The sequence below is a fragment of the Stenella coeruleoalba genome (genome assembly GCF_951394435.1).
Source record: "Stenella coeruleoalba genome assembly, chromosome: 2".
Lineage (NCBI taxonomy): Eukaryota > Metazoa > Chordata > Mammalia > Artiodactyla > Delphinidae > Stenella > Stenella coeruleoalba.
In genome coordinates, this window is record NC_137147.1 from 172,465,045 (window position 1) to 172,486,499 (window position 21,455).

General features: G+C 39.8%; 1 protein-coding gene across 5 annotated transcripts in view; it reads left to right on the forward strand.

Moving 5' to 3' along the window:
- Positions 1 to 21,455, forward strand: part of MYO3A (myosin IIIA) — a 176,919-nt gene that overhangs the window by 47,988 nt on the left and 107,476 nt on the right. For 3 of the 5 annotated variants that reach the window (XR_013827377.1, XM_079915200.1, XM_079915197.1), the window contains exons 9-10: positions 396 to 461; positions 3,741 to 3,896. Coding sequence is in view for 4 of the 5 variants with exons in the window: in XM_079915200.1 (XP_079771326.1) it covers positions 396 to 461; positions 3,741 to 3,896 (222 nt within the window). In the remaining variant the exon portion in view is untranslated. Of the gene's footprint in view, positions 1 to 395; positions 462 to 3,735; positions 3,897 to 11,592; positions 11,634 to 21,455 lie in introns of those variants that run through there. The other 2 variants (XM_079915198.1, XM_079915199.1) reach the window with 2 other exon arrangements.

Genomic DNA, 21,455 nt, shown 5'->3' on the forward strand with positions numbered 1-21,455 from the left:
CTGTGTATCCTGAATATTCCTCAGAGATTTCTTCTGGACTCAAAAGAAAAAATCTTCTCCCGAGTAGTCATTGTTTCTATTCGGCTAAGTATTTATGTTTTCCTCTAGGGCTCTCAGTTCAAAGCAAGAAGCTTCGTTCAAAGAAGAAAAATTATTAGCGAGAAAAAAATGTGTCATATATTAAGTGCTTTCAGAGAAACAAGGAAACTGTCACTCCATATAGAGAATGATTAAAAACTAATTATCTGTCTTTAAATTGGAAAATGATGGTAATGCTTCATTATACCTGGCAGAATCTTAATGCAGCAATGACATTAGTCTGGCTGGCTCTGCCTCTTAATTTTTATCGTTACTGACCAGTGTGCACAATCCAACCTTGTATCTTGTTTTTCTAGGAATCCACCCCCCAAACTGAGGCAGCCTGAGATATGGTCAGCAGAATTCAATGACTTCATCAGCAAGTGAGTAATAATAGAGTCTTTTAAAAGAATTAACGAGATCCCGTCCTGCTGTAACTTTGAGATGTGCTTTTTATAACAATTCCTCTGTGCTTCCGAATCTCCTCCTTATTAAATAGCCCCAGAAGTTTCCATGATTTTCTTCAAAACAAGCATTTGTAGCGTCTTCTGAATGTTCAGTGAACCCATTATTATTCTGATAATGATCTCAGGGTCTTGTTCATTCACTTATTGATAGCTGTGCTTCTGCAGACATTGCATCGTCCATGAACCTGTTCTTCTGTCCACCTGCCCTTTGCAGCCTCACCCTCAGCATGTCCCACCTTCTCACCCATTGTCTGTTCAGTCCGTTTCTTAGCCCTTCATTTATCTGCATCGCTAATTCCCATCACAGGGAAGTTGTCATTGCACTTGGTGAGTCAGATAATCATACAGATAAAATGCTTATACGTTTGAAGTTCACTTTTAATTTGACAGATACTTAGTACAAGTGCAGTGCCTCCAGACAATTGACTAGAAGCTGTGAGTCAGCCATTTCTAAATCTGTCCATGAACTTTTTTCACAATCTTTGTCATGACTTCACCTTGAGAAGATAAGGGAAGGGATGACTGCAAGTTGTAAATGGGAGAGAGGGGTCATTAAGCTTTTTTTTTTTTTTTTTTTTTTTGCTGTACGCGGGCCTCTCACTGTTGTGGCCTCTCCCGCTGCGGAGCACAGGCTCCGGATGCACAGGCTCAGCGGCCATGGCTCGTGGGCCCAGCCGCTCCGCGGCATGTGGGATCTTCCCGGACCGGGGCACGAACCCATGTCCCCTGCATCGGCAGGCAGACTCTCAACCACTGTGCCACCAGGGAATCCCGGTCGTTAAGCTTTGATGTGTCAAAGCTCACTCAGAAAATGTAAAGAGGGCAAAAAAGTAGAGGAACCGGTCATCCTTGTCCATACTGCTATCACTGGTTTTCCTACCAAGAATATCTGCTTGTTTCTATAAAGAGAGTTATTTAAGGGTTATGAAAATACAAGAAAGATCAATCATCTGCTTTTTCTTTTAGTTTTTTTTTTTTTTTTAAAGAAGATGTTGGGGGTAGGAGTTTTATTAATTAATTAATTTATTTATTTTGCTGTGTTGGGTCTTCGTTTCTGTGCGAGGGCTTTCTCTAGTTATGGCAAGCGGGGGCCACTCTTCATCGCAGTGCGCGGGCCTCTCACTATCATGGCCTCTATTGTTGCGGAGCACAGGCTCCAGACGCGCAGGCTCAGTAGTTGTGGCTCACGGGCCCAGTTGCTCCACGGCATGTGGGATCTTCCCAGTCCAGGGCTCGAACCCGTGTCCCCTGCATTAGCAGGCAGACTCTCAACCACTGTGCCACCAGGGAAGCCCTTTTTCTTTTAGTTTTCACTTAAATAGTGTTTACTGAGTATGTACTGTGCACTGCAGAATAGTTAATAAACTGCAGTCGAATTTCACAGACCTCTCAGGAGAATTGTTGGTAGGTTTGAAGGGCTCCCCACGATTCATAACCATGCCCCGTGTCCGCAGATCCTTCCGCGTGGATCCTCAATGGGACTTGGTGACTTTTGACACACTCGGCACAATTTCACCTCTGAGCAACATTTCCTGGTTTCCCCCAAGCAGTTAGGACTCTGCCCTGCGGGCTCTCCCGTCCTTTTTTCCTCTTCCTCTAGCAGCATTTCCTCTTTTATTTCACAACCTGTTTAGAGGTCTTTCTCCCTCACTAGCCAGTAAACAACTCCAGGGCACCGAATGTGCCTTACTTGTCACTGTAACTCCGGTGTCTAGCAGAGTGGCTGGTACACATCAGCTATCTGATAATGTTTTACCTGAATAAAATAACCTCCTATGTGACTAAACTCAATACGTAGATGTGAGTGCTGCAGGTGGCAGAAATCGACACATTCTCTGAAACTAAATGAAAGCTAAGAGCACTTGTTCTTATTTTCAGACATTGTCATCCTCATTCCTTAGCATCTTTTAGCATCCCTGGGTAGTATCTTTTTAGGTAAGCCCAACAGAATAAGTTGCCAAATTCTCATCCCAGGGAGATTAACAATGCAGATGAGAAATGGCATGGGTCAGATCAGGCATGGATTCCTTCTTCTTTTTTCTTTTTTTCTACCCCCAAATGACAGCCCCACTCTGACCAGTTTTCTCATAATCATACATCCTCAGAACCTCAGGGTTGGAAGGGTATGCAGAGTGTAAATCCATCTTGAACATGTGCATCGAGGGGCCATCCAATCAGTAAACCCCTAATAAAAATAATCCTACTTCCCAATGTGGTCCTTTCCATCTTTGATAAGCCTATCAGAAAGTTCTCCCTTATACTGACCAGAAATCTATGTCTCTCTTCATTCTCCCCATCGATCCTAGATTTTTTTGTCCCTTGTGACTGAAAGCTAGTCTAATCCCTCTTCCAAATACCTGAAGACAGTGGGTTAAACATCCAGTGTTTGCTCCAGTGGTCCTCCTGTGATGCCGTTTCAGGTGCTCTCACCTGGTTGATCCTATCAAGAGTGTGGTACACATTCGTACTTCTCCTGGAGGACCTCGGAAAACATCCACTGGCGTGGGATTTAAACATCCTCAGCACATGAGCCCTCGCAGATGGGTTAGCAGTTTTATCACGTAGGAAGAAATAGATCGATTGAGAAACCTTTAAAAGCATTAGGGGGGCTTCGCTGCTGGCGCAGTGGTTGAGAGTCCACCTGCCGATGCAGGGGACGCGGGTTCGTGCCCCGGTCCGGGAAGATCCCACATGCCGTGGAGCGGCTGGGCCCGTGAGCCATGGCCGCTGAGCCTGCGCGTCCGGAGCCTGTGCTCCGCGACGGGAGAGGCCACACAGTGAGAGGCCCGCGTACCACAAAAAAAAAAAAAAAAAAGCATTAGGGAAGGGAAACTGAAAAGTTTGTTTTAATTCTAGGTAAGCATTAAACCTGTAATGACTACATTGTTTATCTTTAGCTACTGACTTGTAAAGGAGACTTTGCAATGGAGACTGAGTTCAGTTATCACTCTGCAGTAATGCTTACTGGGAGGCTAGGGAAGGGGAATTTAGTTGGAAGTTGATATCACTACGGTGTAATCTCTCACAGATTAATTCATCATATAACAGTTCTAACATTGTTTGAGATGTGCTTCCTGGGCTGAGCGTCGATGAAGAACATCATTCCATTGTGTTAGAGCAGTTTTTAGGACTGTGAATGATAAATGCAAAACTCTAACTTATCTAATAATGGCATGTTCCTTTCTGCCAGTGCAGGTGCTTGACTAAAGATTATGAAAAGCGTCCAACAGTGTCAGATCTTTTACAGCATAAATTCATTACTCAAGTTGAAGGCAAAGATGCGATGTTACAAAAACAACTCACGGAATTCATTGGTATTTACCAGTGCACAGGAGGCTCAGAAAAGGCCAGGTAATTAAATAGCATCTTGACTCCAAAATCCAAAGATCATCTAAAGAGTCTGACAATTTTATAATGCAATGGTTGTTAAGGTGAGAAAAGAACTCGCTGGTTTAATGATTTAAATTCCCTGGTTGTGGTTTGGAGATAAAGCGGTAATTGAATGAAAAGTGAATGTCACATGTTGAGTTGCATCCTGATATGGTAAAATTACTGGCAGCATTTTTTTTCTTTCTGTTTGAATTTTATTTTATTTTTTTTATACAGCAGGTCCTTATTAGTCATCCATTTTATACACATCAGTGTATACATGTCAATCCCAATCTCCCAATTCATCACACCACCACCGCCCCCCACCGCTTTCCCCCATTGGTGTCCATATCTTTGTTCTCTACATCTGTGTCTCAACTTCTGCCCTGCAAACCGGTTCATCTGTACCATTTTTTAGGTTCCACATATATGCGTTAGTATACGATATTTGTTTTTCTCTTTCTGACTTACTTCACTCTGTATGACAGTCTCTAGATTCATCCACGTCTCTACAAATGACCCAATTTCGTTCCTTTTTATGGTTGAGTAATATTCCATTGTATATATGTACCACATCTTCTTTATCCATTCGTCTGTCCATGGGCATTTAGGTTGCTTACATGACCTGGCTATTGTAAGTAACACAGCAATGAACATTGGGGTGCATGTGTCTTTTTGAATTATGGTTTTCTCTGGGTATATGCCCAGTAGTGGGATTGCTGGGTCATATGGCAGTTCTATTTTTAGTTTTTTAAGGAACCTCCATACTGTTCTCCATAGTGGCTGTATCAATTTACACTCCCACCAACAGTGCAAGAGGGTTCCCTTTTCTCCACACCCTCTCCAGCATTTGTTGTTTGTAGATTTTCTGATGATGCCCATTCTAACTGGTGTGAGGTGATACCTCATTGTACTTTTGATTTGCATTTCTCTAATAATTAGTGATGTTGAGCAGCTTTTCATGTGCTTCTTGGCCAATCTGTATGTCTTCTCTGGAGAAATGTCTATTTAGGTCTTCTGCCCATTTTTTGATTGGGTTGTTTGTTTTTTGAATATTGAGCTGCATGTTTATGTATTTTGGAGATTAATCCTTTGTCCGTTGATTTGTTTGCAAATATTTTTTCCCATTCTGAAGATGTCTTTTCATCTTGTTTATGGTTTCCTTTGCTTTGCAAAAGGTTTTAAGTTTCATTAGGTTCCATTTGTTTATTTTTGTTTTTATTTCCATTACTCTTGGAGGTGGATCAAAAAAGGTCTTGCTGTGATTTATGTCAAAGAGTGTTCTTCCTATGTTTTCCTCTAAGAGTTTTATAGTGTCCAGTCTTACATTTAAGTCTCTAATCCATTTTGACTTTATTTCTGTGTATGGGAGTGTTCTAATTTCATTCTTTTACATGTAGCTGTCCAGTTTTCCCAGTACCATTTATTGAACAGACTGTCTTTTCTCCATTGTATATCCTTGCCTCCTTTTTCATAGATTAGTTGACCATAGGTGCGTGGGTTTATCTCTAGGCTTTCTATCCTGTTCCATTGATCTGTATTTCTGGTTTTGTGCCAGTACCACATTGTCTTGATTACTGTAGTGTGGTCTGAAGTTAGGGAGTCTGATTCCTCCAGCTCCGTTTTTTTCCCCTCAAGACTGCTTTGGCTATCGTGGTCTTTTGTGTCTCCATACAGATTTTAAGATTTTTTGTTCTAGTTCTGTCAAATAATGCCATTGGTAATTTGATAGGGATTGCATTGAATCTGTAGATTGCTTTGGGTAGTGTAGTCATTTTCACAATATTGATTCTTCCAATCCAAGAACATGGTATATCTCTCCATCTGTTGGTATCATCTTTAATTTCTTTCAACAGTGTCTTTTAGTTTTCTGCATACAGGTCTTTTGTCTCCCTAGGTAGGTTTATTCCTAGGTGTTTTATTGTTTTTGTTACAGTGGTAAATGGGAGTGTTTCCTTAATTTCTCTTTCAGAATTTTCATCATTAGTGTGTAGGAATTGAAGAGATTTCTGTGCATTAATTTTGTATCCTACAACTTTACCAGATTCATTGATTAGCTCTAGTAGTTTTCTGGTGGCATCTTTAGGATTCTCTATGTATAGTATCATGTCATCTGCAAACAGTGACAGTTTTACTGCTTCTTTTCTAATTTGTATTCCTTCTATTTCTTTTTCTTCTCTGATTGCCGTGGCTAGGACTTCAAAAACTAGGTTGAATTATAGTGGCGAGAGTGGACATCCTTGTCTTGTTCCTGATCTTAGAGGAAATGCTTTCAGTTTTTCACCATTGAGAATGATGTTTGCTGTGGGTTTGTCATATATGGCCTCTATTATGTTGAGTTAGGTTCCCTCTATGCCCACTTTCTGGAGCCTTTTTATCATAAATGGTGTTGAATTTTTTCAAAAGCTTTTTCTGCATCTATTGAGATGATCATATGGTTTTTATTCTTCAATTTGTTAATATGGTGTGTCACATTGATTGATTTGCGTATATTGAAGAATCCTTACATCCCTGGGATAAATCCCACTTGATCATGGTGTATGATCCTTTTAATGTGTTCTTGGATTCTGTTTGATAGTATTTTGTTGAGGATTTTTGCATCTATATTCATCAGTGATATTGGTCTGTAATTTTCTTTTTTTGTAGTATCTTTGTCTGGTTGTGGTATCAGGGTGATGGTGGCCTCATAGAATGAGTTTGGGAGTGTTCCTTTCTCTGCAATTTTTTGGAAGGGTTTGAGAAGGATGGGTGTTAGCTCTTCTCTTAATGTTTGATAGAATTCACCTTCGAAGCCATCTGGTCCTGGACTTTTGTTTGTTGGAAGATTTTTAATCACAGTCTCAATTTCATTGCTTGTGATTGGTCTGTTCATATTTTCTATTTCTTCCTGGTTCAGTCTTAGAAGGTTATCCCTTTCTAAGAATTTGTCCATTTCTTCCAGGTTGTCCATTTTATTGGCATAGAGTTGCTTGTAGTAGTCTCTTAGGATGCTTTGTATTTCTGCAGTGTCTGTTGTAACGTTTCCTTTTTCATTTCTAATTTTATTGATTTGAGTCCTCTCCCTCTTTTTCTTGATGAGTCTGGCTAATGGTTTATCAATTTTGTTTATCTTCTCAAAGAACCAGCTTTTAGTTTTATTGATCTTTGCTGTTGTTTTCTTTGTTTGTATTTCATTTATTTCTGCTCTGATCTTTATGATTTCTTCCCTTCTGCTAACTTTGGGTTTTGTTTGTTCTACTTTCTCTAGTTCCTTTAGGTGTAAGGTTAGATTGTTTACTTGAGATGTTTCTTGTTTCTTGAGGTAGGCTTGTATAGCTATAAACTTCCCTCTTAGAACTGCTTTTGCTGCCTCCCGTAGGTTTTGGATCATTGTGTTTTCATTGTCATTTGTCTCTAGGTATTTTTTGATTTCCTCTTTGATTTCTTCAGTGATCTCTTGGTTATTTAGTAACGTATTGTTTAGCCTTCATGTGTTTGTGTTTTTTACGTTTTTTTCCTTGTAATTGATTTCTAATCTCATAGCATTGTGGTCAGAAAAGATGCTTGAAATGATTTCAGTTTTCTTAAATTTACTGAGGCTTGATTTGTGACCCACAGTGTGATCTATGCTGGAGAATGTTCTGTGCGTACTTGAGAAGAAAGTGTAATCTGCTGTTTTTGGATGGAATGTCGTATAAATATCAATTGAAAGTGTAATCTGCTGGTTTTGGATGGAATGTCGTATAAATATCATTTAAATCTATCTGGTCTGTTGTGTTATTTAAAGCTTGTGTTTTCTGGTTAATTTTCTGTTTGGGTGATCTGTCCATTGGTGTGAGTGAGGTGTTAAGGTCCCCCACTATTATTGTGTTACTTTCGATTTCCTCTTTTATGGCTGTTAGCATTTGCCTTATTATTGAGGTGCTCCTATGTTGAGTGCATAAATATTTACAATTGTTATATCTTCTTTTTGGATTGATCCCTTGATCATTATGTATTGTCCTTCTTTGTCTCTTGTAACATTCTTTATTTTAAAGTCTATTTTGTCTGATATGAGAATTGCTACTCCAGCATTCTTTTGATTTCCATTTGCATGGAATATCTTTTTCCATTCCCTCAATTTCAGTCTGTATGTGTCCCTAAGTCTGAAGTGGGTCTCTTGTAGACAGCATATATATGGGTCTTGTTTTTGTATCCATTCAGCAAGCCTGTGTCTTTTGGTTGGAGCATTTAATCCATTCACGTTTAAGGTAATTATCGGTATGTACGTTCCTATTACCATTTTCTTAATTGTTTTGGGTTTGTTTTTGTAGGTCCTTTTCTTGTCTTGTATTTTCCACTTAGGGAAGTTCCTTTAGCATTTGTTGTAGAGCTGGTTTGGTGGTGCTGAATTCTCTTAGCTTTTGCTTGTCTGTAAAGCTTTTGATTTCTCCATCAAATCTGAATGAGATCCTTGCCGGGCAGAGTAGTCTTCATTGTAGGTTCTTCCCTTTCATCATTTTAAATATGTCATGCCACTCCCTTCTGGCTTGTAGAGTTTCTGCTGAGAAATCAGCTGTTAACCTTATGGGAGTTCCCTTGTATATTATTTGTCGTTTTTACCTTGCTGCTTTCAGTAATTTTTCTTTGTCTTTAATTATTGTCACTTTGATTACTGTGTGTCTCAGAGTGTTTCTCCTTGGGTTTATCCTGCCTGGGACTCTCTGCACTTCCTGGACTTGGGTGGCTATTTCCTTTCCCATGTTAGGGAAGTTTTCGACTATAATCTCTTCAAATATTTTCTTGGGTCCTTTCTCTCTCCCTTCTCCTTCTGGGACCCCTATAATGTGAATGTTGTTGCGTTTAATGTTGTCCCAGACGTCTCTAGACTGTCTTCATTTCTTTTCATTCTTTTTTCTTTATTCTCTTCCACAGCAGTGAATCCCACCATTCTGTCTTCCAGGTCACTTATCTGCTCTTCTACCTCAGTTATTCTGCTATTGATTCCTTCTAGTGTATTTTTCATTTCAGTTATTGTGTTGTTCATCTCTGTTTGTTTGTTCTTTAATTCTTGTAGATCTTTGTTAAGCATTTCTTGCATCTTCTCGATCTTTGCCTCCATTCTTTTTCCGAGGTCCTGGATCATCTTCACTCTCATTATTCTGAATTCTTTTTCTGGAAGGTTGCCTATCTCCACTTCATTTAGTTGTTTCTCTGGAATTTTATCTTGTGCCTTCATCTGGTACATAGCCCTCTGCCTTTTCATCTTGTCTGTCTTTCTGTGAATGTGGTTTTTGTTCCACAGGCTGCAGGATTGTAGTTCTTCTTGCTTCTGCTATCTGCCCTCTGGTCTGGACTTGCTTAGTTCTGGTGACTGGGAAGTCCAAGATCAAGGCACTAGCAGATGTGGTGTCTGGTACCCACTTCCTTGTTCATGGAGGGAGAGAGCTGGCAGCATTTTTTAAACAGCCTCATCAGAACAAATAATGTAAACTGCAATAGATGATTAGTATTGGCTTATATTTTCTTGCATTTGTCTCCTCTTCTGTGAAGTAAGATATCTTAGATTTGAGATTTAAAATTGAATGTAACACTTGAAATAGTTTTTTACACTATTATTTTTTGGTATCATTTTCCCTGGTTCAATTATATTCAAAAATCATTTTCAATATTTTATTTATACTTCCTATTTTGATTTTTAATGAACTGTTATGTATAGTTTTTATAATATTGAATATGTTTACTTATAGATAGTATATATGTTTATTTTAGGAAATTTAGAAGCTACGCAGACATGTACAACATAAAATCAATCAATTATAACATTTCAATCTATAACCTTCTAGTATCTTATGAATGGAAATACATTTAAAAACAAAATTGGAATATATGTGTCCTGGAACCTGCATTCTTTTCACTGACTAGCAAATACCCATGTCTTTAAATATCCTTCTACCACAAATTTAAAAATTTTTAATTTTTTATTGGAGTATAGTTGATTAACAATGTTGTTTTAGTTTCAGGTGTACAGTAAGGTGATTCAGTTATACATATACATATATCTATTCTTTTTCAAGTTCTTTTCCCATTTAGGTTATTACAGAATATTGAGCAGAGTTCCTTGTGCTATACAGTAGGTCCTTGTTATCTGTTTTAAATATAGCAGTGTGTACATGTCAATTCTAAACTCCCAGTCTATCCCTCCTTCCCACCCTTCTGCCCTGGTAACCATAAGTTCATTCTCTAAGTCTGTGCATCTGTTTCTGTTTTGTAAATAAGTTCATTTGTATCATTTTTTTTAGATTATGCATATAAGAGATATCATATGATATTTGTCTTTCTCTGTCTGACTTACTTCACTTAGTATGAAGATCTCCAGGTCCATCCATGTTGCTGTAAATGGCATTATTTCATTATTTTTAATGGCTGAGTAATATTCCATTGTATATATTGTACCACATCTTCTTTATCCATTCATCTGTTGATGGACATTTAGGTTGCTTCCATGTCTTGGCTGTTGTAAACAACGCTGCAGTGAACACTGGGTTGCATGTATTCTTTCGAACCATGTTTTTCTCTGGGTATATGCCCAGGAGTGGGATTGCTGGATCATATAGTTCTATAGTAGTTCTATATTTAGTTTTTTAGGGAACCTCCATGCTGTTTTCCATAGTAGCTGTACCAATTTACATTCCCACCAACAGTGTAGGAGGGTTCCCTTTTCTCCACACCCTTTCCAGCTTTTATTTTTTGTAGACTTTTTGATGATGGCCATTCTGACTGGTGTGAGGTGATATCTCATTGGAGTTTTTATTTGCATTTCTCTAATAATTAGCAGTGTTGAGCATCTTTTCATGTGCCTCTTGGTCGTCTGTATGTCTTCTTTGGAGAAATGTCTATTTAGATTTTCTGCCCTTTTTTTTTTTTTTGCGGTACGCGGGCCTCTCACTGTTGCGGCCTCTCCTGTTGCAGAGCACAGGCTCCGGACGTGCAGGCTCAGCGGCAGTGGCTCACAGGCCCAGCCGCTCCGCAGAATGTGGGATCCTCCCAGACCGGGGCATGAACCCACATCCCCTGCATCAGCAGGCGGACACTCAACCACTGTACCACCAGGGAAGCCCTCTGCCCATTTTTTGATTGAGTTGTTTGTTTTCTTGATATTGAGCTGCATGAGCTGTTTGTATATTTTGGAGATTAATCCCTTGTTGGTCGCATTGCTTACAAATATTTTCTCCCGATCTGTACCACAATTTTTTTAAATTGCTGTACAACATTCTCTTGCATGACTATTCAATGATTGATTTAAATAACCCCCTATGATTGGGCATTTAGGTTGTTATTCATTATTTTTAATTCTAATAAGTAAGTAACACTGTAATGAATAGAGTTGTATACAAATCTCTTACTACTTCTGTAAGATAAATTCCCATAGATGGTATTGTTAAGTCAAAGAATAGTCTTTTGTAATTTAAGTTTATTCATGAGAATCCTATTAATTGCATGTCAGGAGCATATCGCTGTTTAGGGAGCTGGGAGAAGTGCGTACAAAATAGGGCATGACCTAAAAAAGCAGTTATATTTGAATTCCTGTTGTGGTTTAATATATTTAATTCCTATTTCTTTAATGCCTACTATGTGCAGGGCATTGTATTAAGACTTTATATCATGTGATTTTACAACAACCCTGAGGGAAATGTTTTATGATCCCCCATTTTCACAGCAAGAAGAACTGAGGTTTGCAGAGGCTAATTAACTTGTACGAAGCTGCACAGGTAATGAATGACTTAGCGGGGATTCAAATCCTAATCCCAAAGACAAAGCTTTATTCCCATGAATGGCCAATGATTGTGGCCAATTTTGAGTCCATGCCTAAGTGAGTTTACAGCCTTGCTCGAGAGACCTTCAGTGAGGAAAAATTTAAGTTGTGAGTGGAATAGAGTGCCAGAAAGAAGGAACTGGGCATGTAGTTTCTAGGGAGGAGGTGGTTGGTTGTGGGCTCGTAATGCCCATCTTTGTGTCTTTGTGTGGGTATAGCTCCACAGTCTGCAGCAATCTCATCCTTCCCAAAGCAAATGGACAAACAGCAAGCAAACAAGCAAATAAAAAACAGAGATTGAGGTGTACCAATATTGTATAGGGTGTCCAATGTCAAGAACTGTGAAGGATCTGAGATTTTATCCTACTTGCAAGCTAATAAGTTGACCTGCCAGTTTCATGAATGCTGGCAGAAGAGACCCTTGATCAGAGACAGAGGCCTTTATTATGCACAGTTAAGCCCACAGCATGAATTTTACATTCATGTTGGTTGTCCTTGCCCTGTAAGTCCTAGGGGTGATGTGGAATGGCCTTGGTAGATGGTGTATACACAGTGGGTTTGCCTCACAGTTTGGGAACCCTGAGCTTGAGAAACTCTAATCTTTCAAAGGGGTTGCCAGCAAATCTGCCTAAATTTTGCCCTGGAGCAGACTTTATCTTTACTATTCCAGACAGCAAACAAAACTTCCATGTGTCCTGGAGGGAGACCCTGTCTTTGTATATATGTTTGTATAGCAAACATGGCAAATATAGTCTAGAACAAAAGCTAATACAAGAGGTGAAGAAATGTGAGAGACTCATGGAGAATTGCCTCCCAACATTCAAGCATTATAAGAATGGTTGAACCACACAGTATTTAGATTAAAAGCCTGGTGCTCTAAGTTCTAGTGATTAAAAGAAATTATTGACAACTACTATGTATTGGACACTGTGTTAGCCTAAGCTCAATACTTCTGCTTGAGTCACAAAATATATTCTTCTTTATCCAGTTAAGAATTCAGAATACGCTTTCAATATGAGAACTCAAGTCTTACTCAGTTATGGAAAATTTTCAGTCATTATTCCTTTAAATATTGATCCTCTCTCATCTTTTTATTTTCTGCTCGTAAGAGATAAATATTGGAATGTCCTAATTTATATTAAATGTCTTATAATTTCTCTTTCATGTTCATCATCGGTTTATCAATCTCTGCTGCATTTTAGATAATTTCTTCAAAATTGTTTTCCAGTTCACTAATTTGCTCTTAGACTAGACCTAGTTAGAGCAATCCTACATACTGATTTTTCATGTCAATATTTCTGTGTTTTTCATTTCTAGAATTTCTCACTGTTTTATTTTTTTAACCATTTATTCTTTCATCATATCTGACTTTTATATCTGGCCGTTCATATCTGGCTAATTTCTTTGTCTTTTTTGTGAATGTAATTCTTTCCTTTTTCTCTTGATCTTACACTACTTAGCAGTCATTTTTTGATTTGCATTTTAACAAGATTGAAATGTCCTTATGAATGAGTTCATTTGTTTCCTCAATATGTGGTTTCCTTCTGTGATTTAGAATTTTAGTTTGCTCTCCCATCTTTATTTTTTTTAATATTTTATTTATTTTTAAATATTTCTGTATTTTCTTTATTTTTTTGGTTGTGTCAGGTCTTAGTTGTGGCACGTGGTGTCTTCGTTGAGGTGTGCGGGATCTCTCGTTGCAGCACGTGGGCTTCTCTCTAGTAGTGGTGTGCAGGTTTTCTCTCTCTAGTTGTGGTGCATGGGCTCCAGGGCACATGGACTCTGTAGTTGTGGTGTGCAGGTTCTGTAGTTTGTGGCACACGGGCTCTCTCATTGAGGCACATGAGCTCAGTAGTTGTGGCACGTGGGCTTAGTTGCCCCACGGCATGTGGGATCTTAGTTCCCCAACCAGGGATTGAACCCATATCCCCTGCATTGGAAGGTGATTTCTTTACCACTGGACCACCAGGGAAGTCCCCACTCTCCCATGTTTAATAGGTGATCTTTTGTTTTGTTTCTTCCCCTCTTTTGGAGGTTTTGCCTTTGCTGTAATCCAGCTTCAAGTGCCCCCAGTCCAGAGCCTTTCTGTTCATTATGACTTTGAGGATACTGCAGATCTAGTCACTGAGCCAGTATGAAGTAGACCCCATGTCTCTGCCCTGTCCTGCCATCTTAGGTACCTGGTTCTATAAACGGAAGAAGGTGCAGAATTTTTTCAGTCTTCTCTCTCCAGGCAAGGCACACATTCAGTTCCATTCTCTCCACCAAGCACAGGTCAGAGCTTTCTTTCTGCTTCCTTCCCTCCCAGGCCTATTCTGCCTATTTGTAGTCCTGGACCTCGAGTCACCTATGGTTTCTGCTCTCTTACCCAGTGTGTGTCTCATCCATTAGGTCCACCATAATGCTCACCTGGTTTTAGAGAATGTCTTTGTCATTTTAATTCTTTTAAAAAATATTTTAAAATATATTTTATCTTTCAAAAGTGAATGTTTGGAGGGGGTGGAAGTGGAGCTGGAATCATGAACCCACAGCACCATTTGAGCACAGATCTGTGACCTTATAGGAGGGGGAAGGAAAATGCTCTCAGCATTTTTATACTAGTCCCAAAGTGTGAGACATGCTCAGGGAAGTGGAAAGAGGGTCTGGGATGCTGCTGGTACCACCTCAGGCAAAAATAACGCTCTTCAAGATCATGCAAAATTATTTGATTTGTCATAGTTCCTAACATCGATAAAATTGATCCACAGCCCAGCTGTACTAAATCAATATACCTAAATCTAAGCTGACATTTGTTGGTATGTGATACTAACCTTTGGAATTAGATTGATGCATGTGCTTGGCAGGATAAGTATTTTTTTATTCACAATTCAGTTTTAAAGTTGACTTTCCTGTAAATTGAGTACAAACTGAGTTCTTTAAATTTCTTGATGGTGGGGAGGGGGTGGCGTTGGAAGCTAGTGTGGAATGAAAACAAGAACGCTCTCTTCTAAGTTAAGGCCTGAACAGAACAAACAAGTCACTCCAATAACTTAGCTGTTCTGCGGAATCAAGATGCATATGAATATAGCAGCCACTCCTATGACAAACTCCTCAACTGTGGGGACGCATTTTTCATAGGAGTTAAAATTTGTGATGTTAGTATGCAGGCTGGATCCGTGAACAACTTGAATTATAAAGTATTTCAAAAAAAAGGTTTACTCTTGAATCTGGATTTAAAAATACTCAATTATCCGATTTAATGGGAATAGGTAAAAGTCATTTGTAATTGAAATGTACTCTTCAGCATTCTTGACTAAAAACAATACATGCCAACTTAAGAAGAAATGCCATTTTGTGAAAAATACTGGGTGGCTCAGAGAACTGAGAGGGAGGCAGAGAGGCAGGCTTAGAAGCAAAGGAAGCAGGGTGCCTCAAATATCCTTTCTTAAGAACTACCTGCCAAGAGGCTGGCACTGACACCCACCCCCAGCCCTGTAACATTTCCTGCAGCAAAGCAGCACTGGGTTCTTGAAAGCCACAAGTGCCTCAAAGGATTTGTAAACTCACCTTGAGCTTTGTGCCACTCGCTCGATGTTCTAAGTTCCCTACAGAACCATTGCTCCCCCAGGCTGAGGTCACAGGCCCGGCTGTAGGTGAAAAACGGAGTGAGAAACACTAGGTCCTCCCTCACTTCCGGTTTCCAGGTGAGAGGCAGAGTCCTTCCTCACAGCATTTCGGAAGGAATTTCACCCCCCATGGAGGAAAGGTGTTTTTAGCCGCTGAAGCAATGAATACCCATTATGTGGAATATGCAAACAGGATCCTAAAATTCTTTTATGTACCTTGAACATTTACCTACAAATATTATTTAAGTAATGATTTGCATACCTTGTAAATAAAGGAAAAACCTAGCCCAGTATCTACTCGACTGATAATAAATTCCCAATTAAAATTCCTTTTTATGGGGAGTTCCCTGGCGGTCCAGTGGTTAGGACTCAGCGCTTTCACTGCTTTGGGCCTGGCTTCAATCCCTGGTTGGGGAACTAAGATCCTGCAAGCCACGTGGCATGGCCATAAGTAAATAAATAAATTAAATTTCTTTTTATGGTAGTTATACTATATATTAACGTTATCTTTTAAAACTTTTCGTGTTTTATATATATACAAAGCAAAATAACTTGATACCCTTAGTATTGCTAGTGGTGATTATCTTTGGTATGTATAACTTATGTTTTACATGTAATTTTATGGAAGCAAAAAGGAATATTTATAAGAATTTAGTAACTCAAACAGTTATTTCTTGGGCCAAAAATAATGGCTGTATTTGTGGTGCTGCTCTAATCATCCCACTTGTCCCATATATGATTTTCGAACCAGGATACAAGGCAAATTTGAGACATAGCTCAAAGGATTAACAGACGAAAGACAAAATTTAAAAACTGTCTAACCATTCAGTGCTAAAAGTGTCTGGTTCAGGCTGTCAATTCCTTATTTAGGTGTGGGACTTTGTGTAATGTACATTCACTAGAATGGGATTTTGATTTTACAAAAAAAAAAAATGAAAGAAGGAAGCAGAAAAATCAATAGGAAGTAATAATAGGGTTCTTTCAGTGCGATACAGTGCACAACCCCACATTACTTTCTGTTTTCTGGGCAAGATAATTTTCCTCTAATGGCTGTGACTATGTCATGGTGAGAATTATTCACCCTTTGGAATGTTTACTCCTTCATACACAGGACTTCTCGAAAGCTATCCTGGCTGCTCTCATAATAACTCCTTTTAATTCCCATCTCCACATGAGTATTTCAAAGACGCTTGCTTCAAACTCAACCTGTCTAAAATGGAACTTAATGCTGTCCCACCCCCAATTAGTTCTTTGTCCCCTTTCTTTTTAGTAGTATCACCACTCATCCCATTATGCCCACCAAAATCTAGAGATTATCTTATCTTTTCTCTCCTACTTTGCATTTTCAGTCCATAGCAAGGCTTAAATTTCTTACAGCCCCACTCAACCCCTTACCAATGGTGATACAGTTCTTGCTACCATAGAAATGATGGATTGAGACAACATTCACGTTGTCTCCGTATTAATTGAGGCCATTGTATAAAGCTCTGGATGAGGTGTTACACAAGGGTCTGACAGCTGAAGCAGCTGTAGACTCCGTGCTCTGAGTTGTCTGTCTTGGACAGACACTGCCACCAGCTCATGCCTGGATGAGACCTTTTCTCCTAGATTTCACACAGATAATTCTTTGCCTCCTTATTTTGACCAAGATACTGAAAAAGGTCTTCCTTTTTAATTTAAAAACAGCATGTAAATAACCATGATACAAAGTAGGAATTTTCAATCCCATAAAAGGAATAAAAATTATGTCCTGGGAGAGTTTGGAAGAAGCCGATAGTACTTCCACTAGCAGGGACAGGAGGGCTTATCCAGGAAGCGGCCTTTAATCTTCACTGCAAGGGAGAAGAGGACGTAATCCTGTGAAAATAGAGTTACCACTGGATGAACATTATTGCTGGAAGGAGCAGCCTGAGCAAAATCATGAAAGCAAGGAGACATGCTCACATTTAGTTAAAGCCGTAAGGAGGAAAACTCAGAAACGGGATTGGAGAGACACGCAGAGACCAGACCGCAGAGAGCAGTGAAAGTCAGGCTGAGCAGTTTGGCCTGTGCTCCTGACAGCCCCGCTAGGGTGTAGCCCTACGTCACCTGTGTCCTGCTGTGCACCGCCCTGTCATTGGTTCTAAAAGGTAAACTGTGGATACACCAAGAATAATTTTGGATGCATTTTGCTTTTCTCCCATATTTCTTCCTAACTTTAAACTATCATTATTTTTTCGAAGATGGGGGAAGTTGGTCTGTCCCCATTATGTTTAATTATCAAGGCAGTTAGTGGCTATTGTTTGGATATTTTGAAATGAGGAACCTATTGACATACATACTTACTTGTATTTTTTTTTATACATTTATTTATTTATTTATGGCTGCGTTGGGTCTTCGTGGCTGCGCGCGGGCTTTCTCTAGTTGCAGCGAGCGGGGGCTACTCTTCGTTGTGGTGCGCGGGCGCTTCTCATTGCAGTGGCTTCTCGTGTGGGGCACGGGCTCTAGGCATGCGAGCTTCAGTAGTTGTGGCACACGAGCTTACTTGCTCCGCGGCATGTGGGATCTTCCCGGACCAGGGCTCGAACCCGTGTCCCCTGCATTGGCAGGTGGATTCTTAACCACTGCGCCACCAGGGAAGTCCCTATTTGTATGTTTTTGTGGGATGTTTTAATTGGTGTGTGTGTGTGTCTGTGTGTGTGTGTGTGTGTGTGTACGCGCTGGTGGGCACATGTGTATGCATGCTTCTATTCTAAGTACATTTTATTTTGGAAAATTCTAATCTTAATTTGGCCAAAATAAGGGGGTGAAGGAGTTGTCCATGTGAAATCTGGAGAAAAGGTCTCATCAAGGCATGAGCTAGTGGCAGTGTCTGTCCAAGATCGATAACTCAGAAAGAGACTGATGAAACTCTGGGAATGTAGTAAGGACCCGTCTAGGACCAGGAAATTTAGAAAAGAAATGATCACTTCTCCTTCCTCACCTGAAATATTTCCTTATGCCTTTCTTCACCACTTCCCCTTCTGGATAAGGTCCTAAATGAGAGCTAAATAGCTTTTAAACATAATCTCCAAGAATTTTATAAGGAATTGAATTTATAAGGATTGAATCAGCACTCCCTGGAGAGAAGACCGTTATGAGCATGTTTGTTCCTAAGTAGCAATAAATAAAGGAATTCAAATAAACAGGAAGAGGCAGTTGCTCACAAATCTTTTTTTTTTTTTTTTTTACTATACCCTCTCCTTTCCTGAGTTCTTTAATTATTCTCTTGGATAGATAAATTGCGTCATCTCATGGTTATTTCCAGAAAGCCTCAACCCCTAGCTTCTTGCCTGTTGAGATTGAAGCCTAGTTTAGTTAGGTAAAGCATACTTAGGCTAGCGTTTCTTTTCCTCTAAGTATTACATACATTGTTCTACCATCCCTTGGGCAGAGCGTATTGCTGCTGAAAGAACCAAGGCAGTGAGATTTCTCCCTATGCTCATGATGGGTTGCTTCTACAGGGTCTCCATAAGGCTTTCAGTAGTTTCACCCAGCTGTGTCTTCGGGTCAGTCCTTCCGTATCATTTTGCCTGTACCCTGTGGTGTGCGGGAGCTGACTGCCACTGGCTCAGGAGAGCAGATGGGATCTTTGTTCTTTCCTTTAGTTTTGTGTGCTCAGACCATACACTTACCACATCTGTGACCTCAGTCATGTATATTCTGCATCTTGTTGCTTTTCTGTCATGACTTTCCTCCATTTCTTTTCTGAATTCAACTGACTCAGTTTTTATCTGTTGCGTTCTTATCTCTTCATTAAAGCTTTGTACCCTCTCCTGAAGATTCTTCTCTTTTAATGAGACATCACGTAAGAAATGTCTTTGAGAGATGGGGACCTTTTCATCTGGACTTTCCCGTGATTCTTTCTTATGGTGTATGCTCTTCATCTGTCTGTTGCTTATAATCCTTAACTCTTCTCCTCCTTTTTTTAAACTACAAGTATGTGGTGGTGAATCTCTTAGGTGGGACTGGGAACAGCTATTGTTCTAGCAAAACAAAAAGTGGGAGTGATGGAAGAATGATTTGGGAAGGCTTAAGCTGAATTAGGTTGATTCTCTTGAACATCCTCTCGCACATCTCCCCTCAGTTTTGAACCTTGAAGAAGTCAGTGTCCAGGGCCACTAGGTGGTACGAGCCCAAGTAGCACCATTCACATTGTATTCTCTGTGGCTCACAGCATAAACCCATTCGTGACTCATTCTCTATCATAATGAAGCAACTGTCTCTTCTCTTGCCATCATCCTGCCTCCCCCTGGCCACTGGCCACCCCTCTGCTGGACAGGTATGTGATAGGTCACTGTCCCATGGTCTTCTCCACCCCGTCGCTCTTTTGCATGTTGACCTGGGTCTCATCAGGACCCTTTCCCACTTCCGGCATGGCCCACCCACGCCCCCAGAACTGATAGCTCCAGGCAAGGGCTCATCGGATAGGCTTCTCAGGGCTGTGCATTTTTTTTTTTTTAAGTGTCTGTAGTTACTGACTGAAGTGTAAATAATTATGTGTTGGTTCTCAGCTTCCGCTCTCATTTCAACACAGATTTCACAGTATTTGACAGTTGTGCTTTATAGATTGTGGTTTGGGCCTGTGGCCATTCCTGTTTCTCATAAAGGAGACTTTTCTCAACTTTCCATTCTTTTTGTTGTTTTGTGAGTCTTAAGGGAAGGGAACAATTACTTTACCCTGTGATCTTTACCTTGAAGTAACTGTCACTCACTTTCTTAGTAAAATAGGACAGGGTATGATGGATTAGAGAGAGTCCCAATTTTTTGACAATTCTTGCATGAAGAGTTGGAGTCTGTGTTGCCTGCCCTTGAACCTGCCATTTTTTGTGACTTCCTTGGTCAGTAGAAGATAGCAGAAGGAATGCTATGACATTTTTGAGCCTAGACTTGCTGAGGAACACTGAGCAAGCCCAGCCTGGCCAGCAAGGACTCCATGTGCTGAGGGGGCAGCAAGGGTTCCCAAAGTGACCAACGGGTGTCAACCCCTGATATGCGCCTGAACAAGAGCTGAGTCACAGTGGTGTCTGGCTGAAGCAGGCTTGTCCACGAACACTTGTGAGACATAGTGATGGGGACTTTCTAGGCCACACGAGTCCTACAGTAGCATGTGCAGTCAGTGAGCAAGAAAAACGTGATTGCTAGTGTTAATGACCCCTACTGTAGCCGTAAGTGGAGTGCGACAGGCCGTACTGCACAACTCCTGGAGACACTGTTCATTTCATATTCCATGTGACTGCTTTCACCCCCAGGCGTGGAGGCACGTCATGAATGATGCCCTAGAGTTGCACCATGTGGATTGTGGATCAGGAGCCTGGGAAGATTCTGAATGCATTTGTTTGATCACCCAAAATAGATTCCCGTCTGTGATACTAGCTATGTACATGGGATGTCAGCACAAATAAAGAATTGGATAGAAGGCTGTCCCTGGTTCATTGTTTATTATCTAGGTCCTAATTTAGTTTGAAAAATTTTGTCCTCCTGAGGACTTCCACATAAAAATGCTTTCAAGCAGATCTTTATGAGGATGAAATCCTGGGAGGCTTCTCTAAAGTTCATGTGGTTAATTTATTAGTCGTTTCTTTAGTCTTTTCAACATCTTTCAATGGAAGATTGTTCTTCATTAGTATTTAATATTGAAATATGCTGATTCCTTAGAGAGAAATCTAAATTTTATCAGATGTTAGGCCCACTTTACAAATTCTGAAAGCTTATATCAGATTTGCAAATTCCTGTAATGTTTCCAGTGATGTTCTAGAAATCATTAATTACTTGAATTATGGCATTACCCATTTTTAGCTATTTTAAACTGACTCAAATCCTTACTTGTTCTTAAAATATTGTATTTTACATATATTTCTTATAATTTTATAATTATCATATTTAAAGAGGCCCCTGAAAGTGATCACATTGGATTTCATGGGATAAAATGCTGAGAATACAACAAGCATATGCACTTAAATAGAGCAAAATATAACATTTTTCTAAAAAGAACAAAGTTTCCTGAAAAATTCTGGATGTATACCCTTTGGCCTTTTTCTTAAAGGCATTAGTCTTTAAAAAAAATTTATTCTAGAGAGAAAAAAATTAAAACCTAAGGGATTATCAAGAGCCTTGACCTACATTTAAAGGTTGCAAGAAATA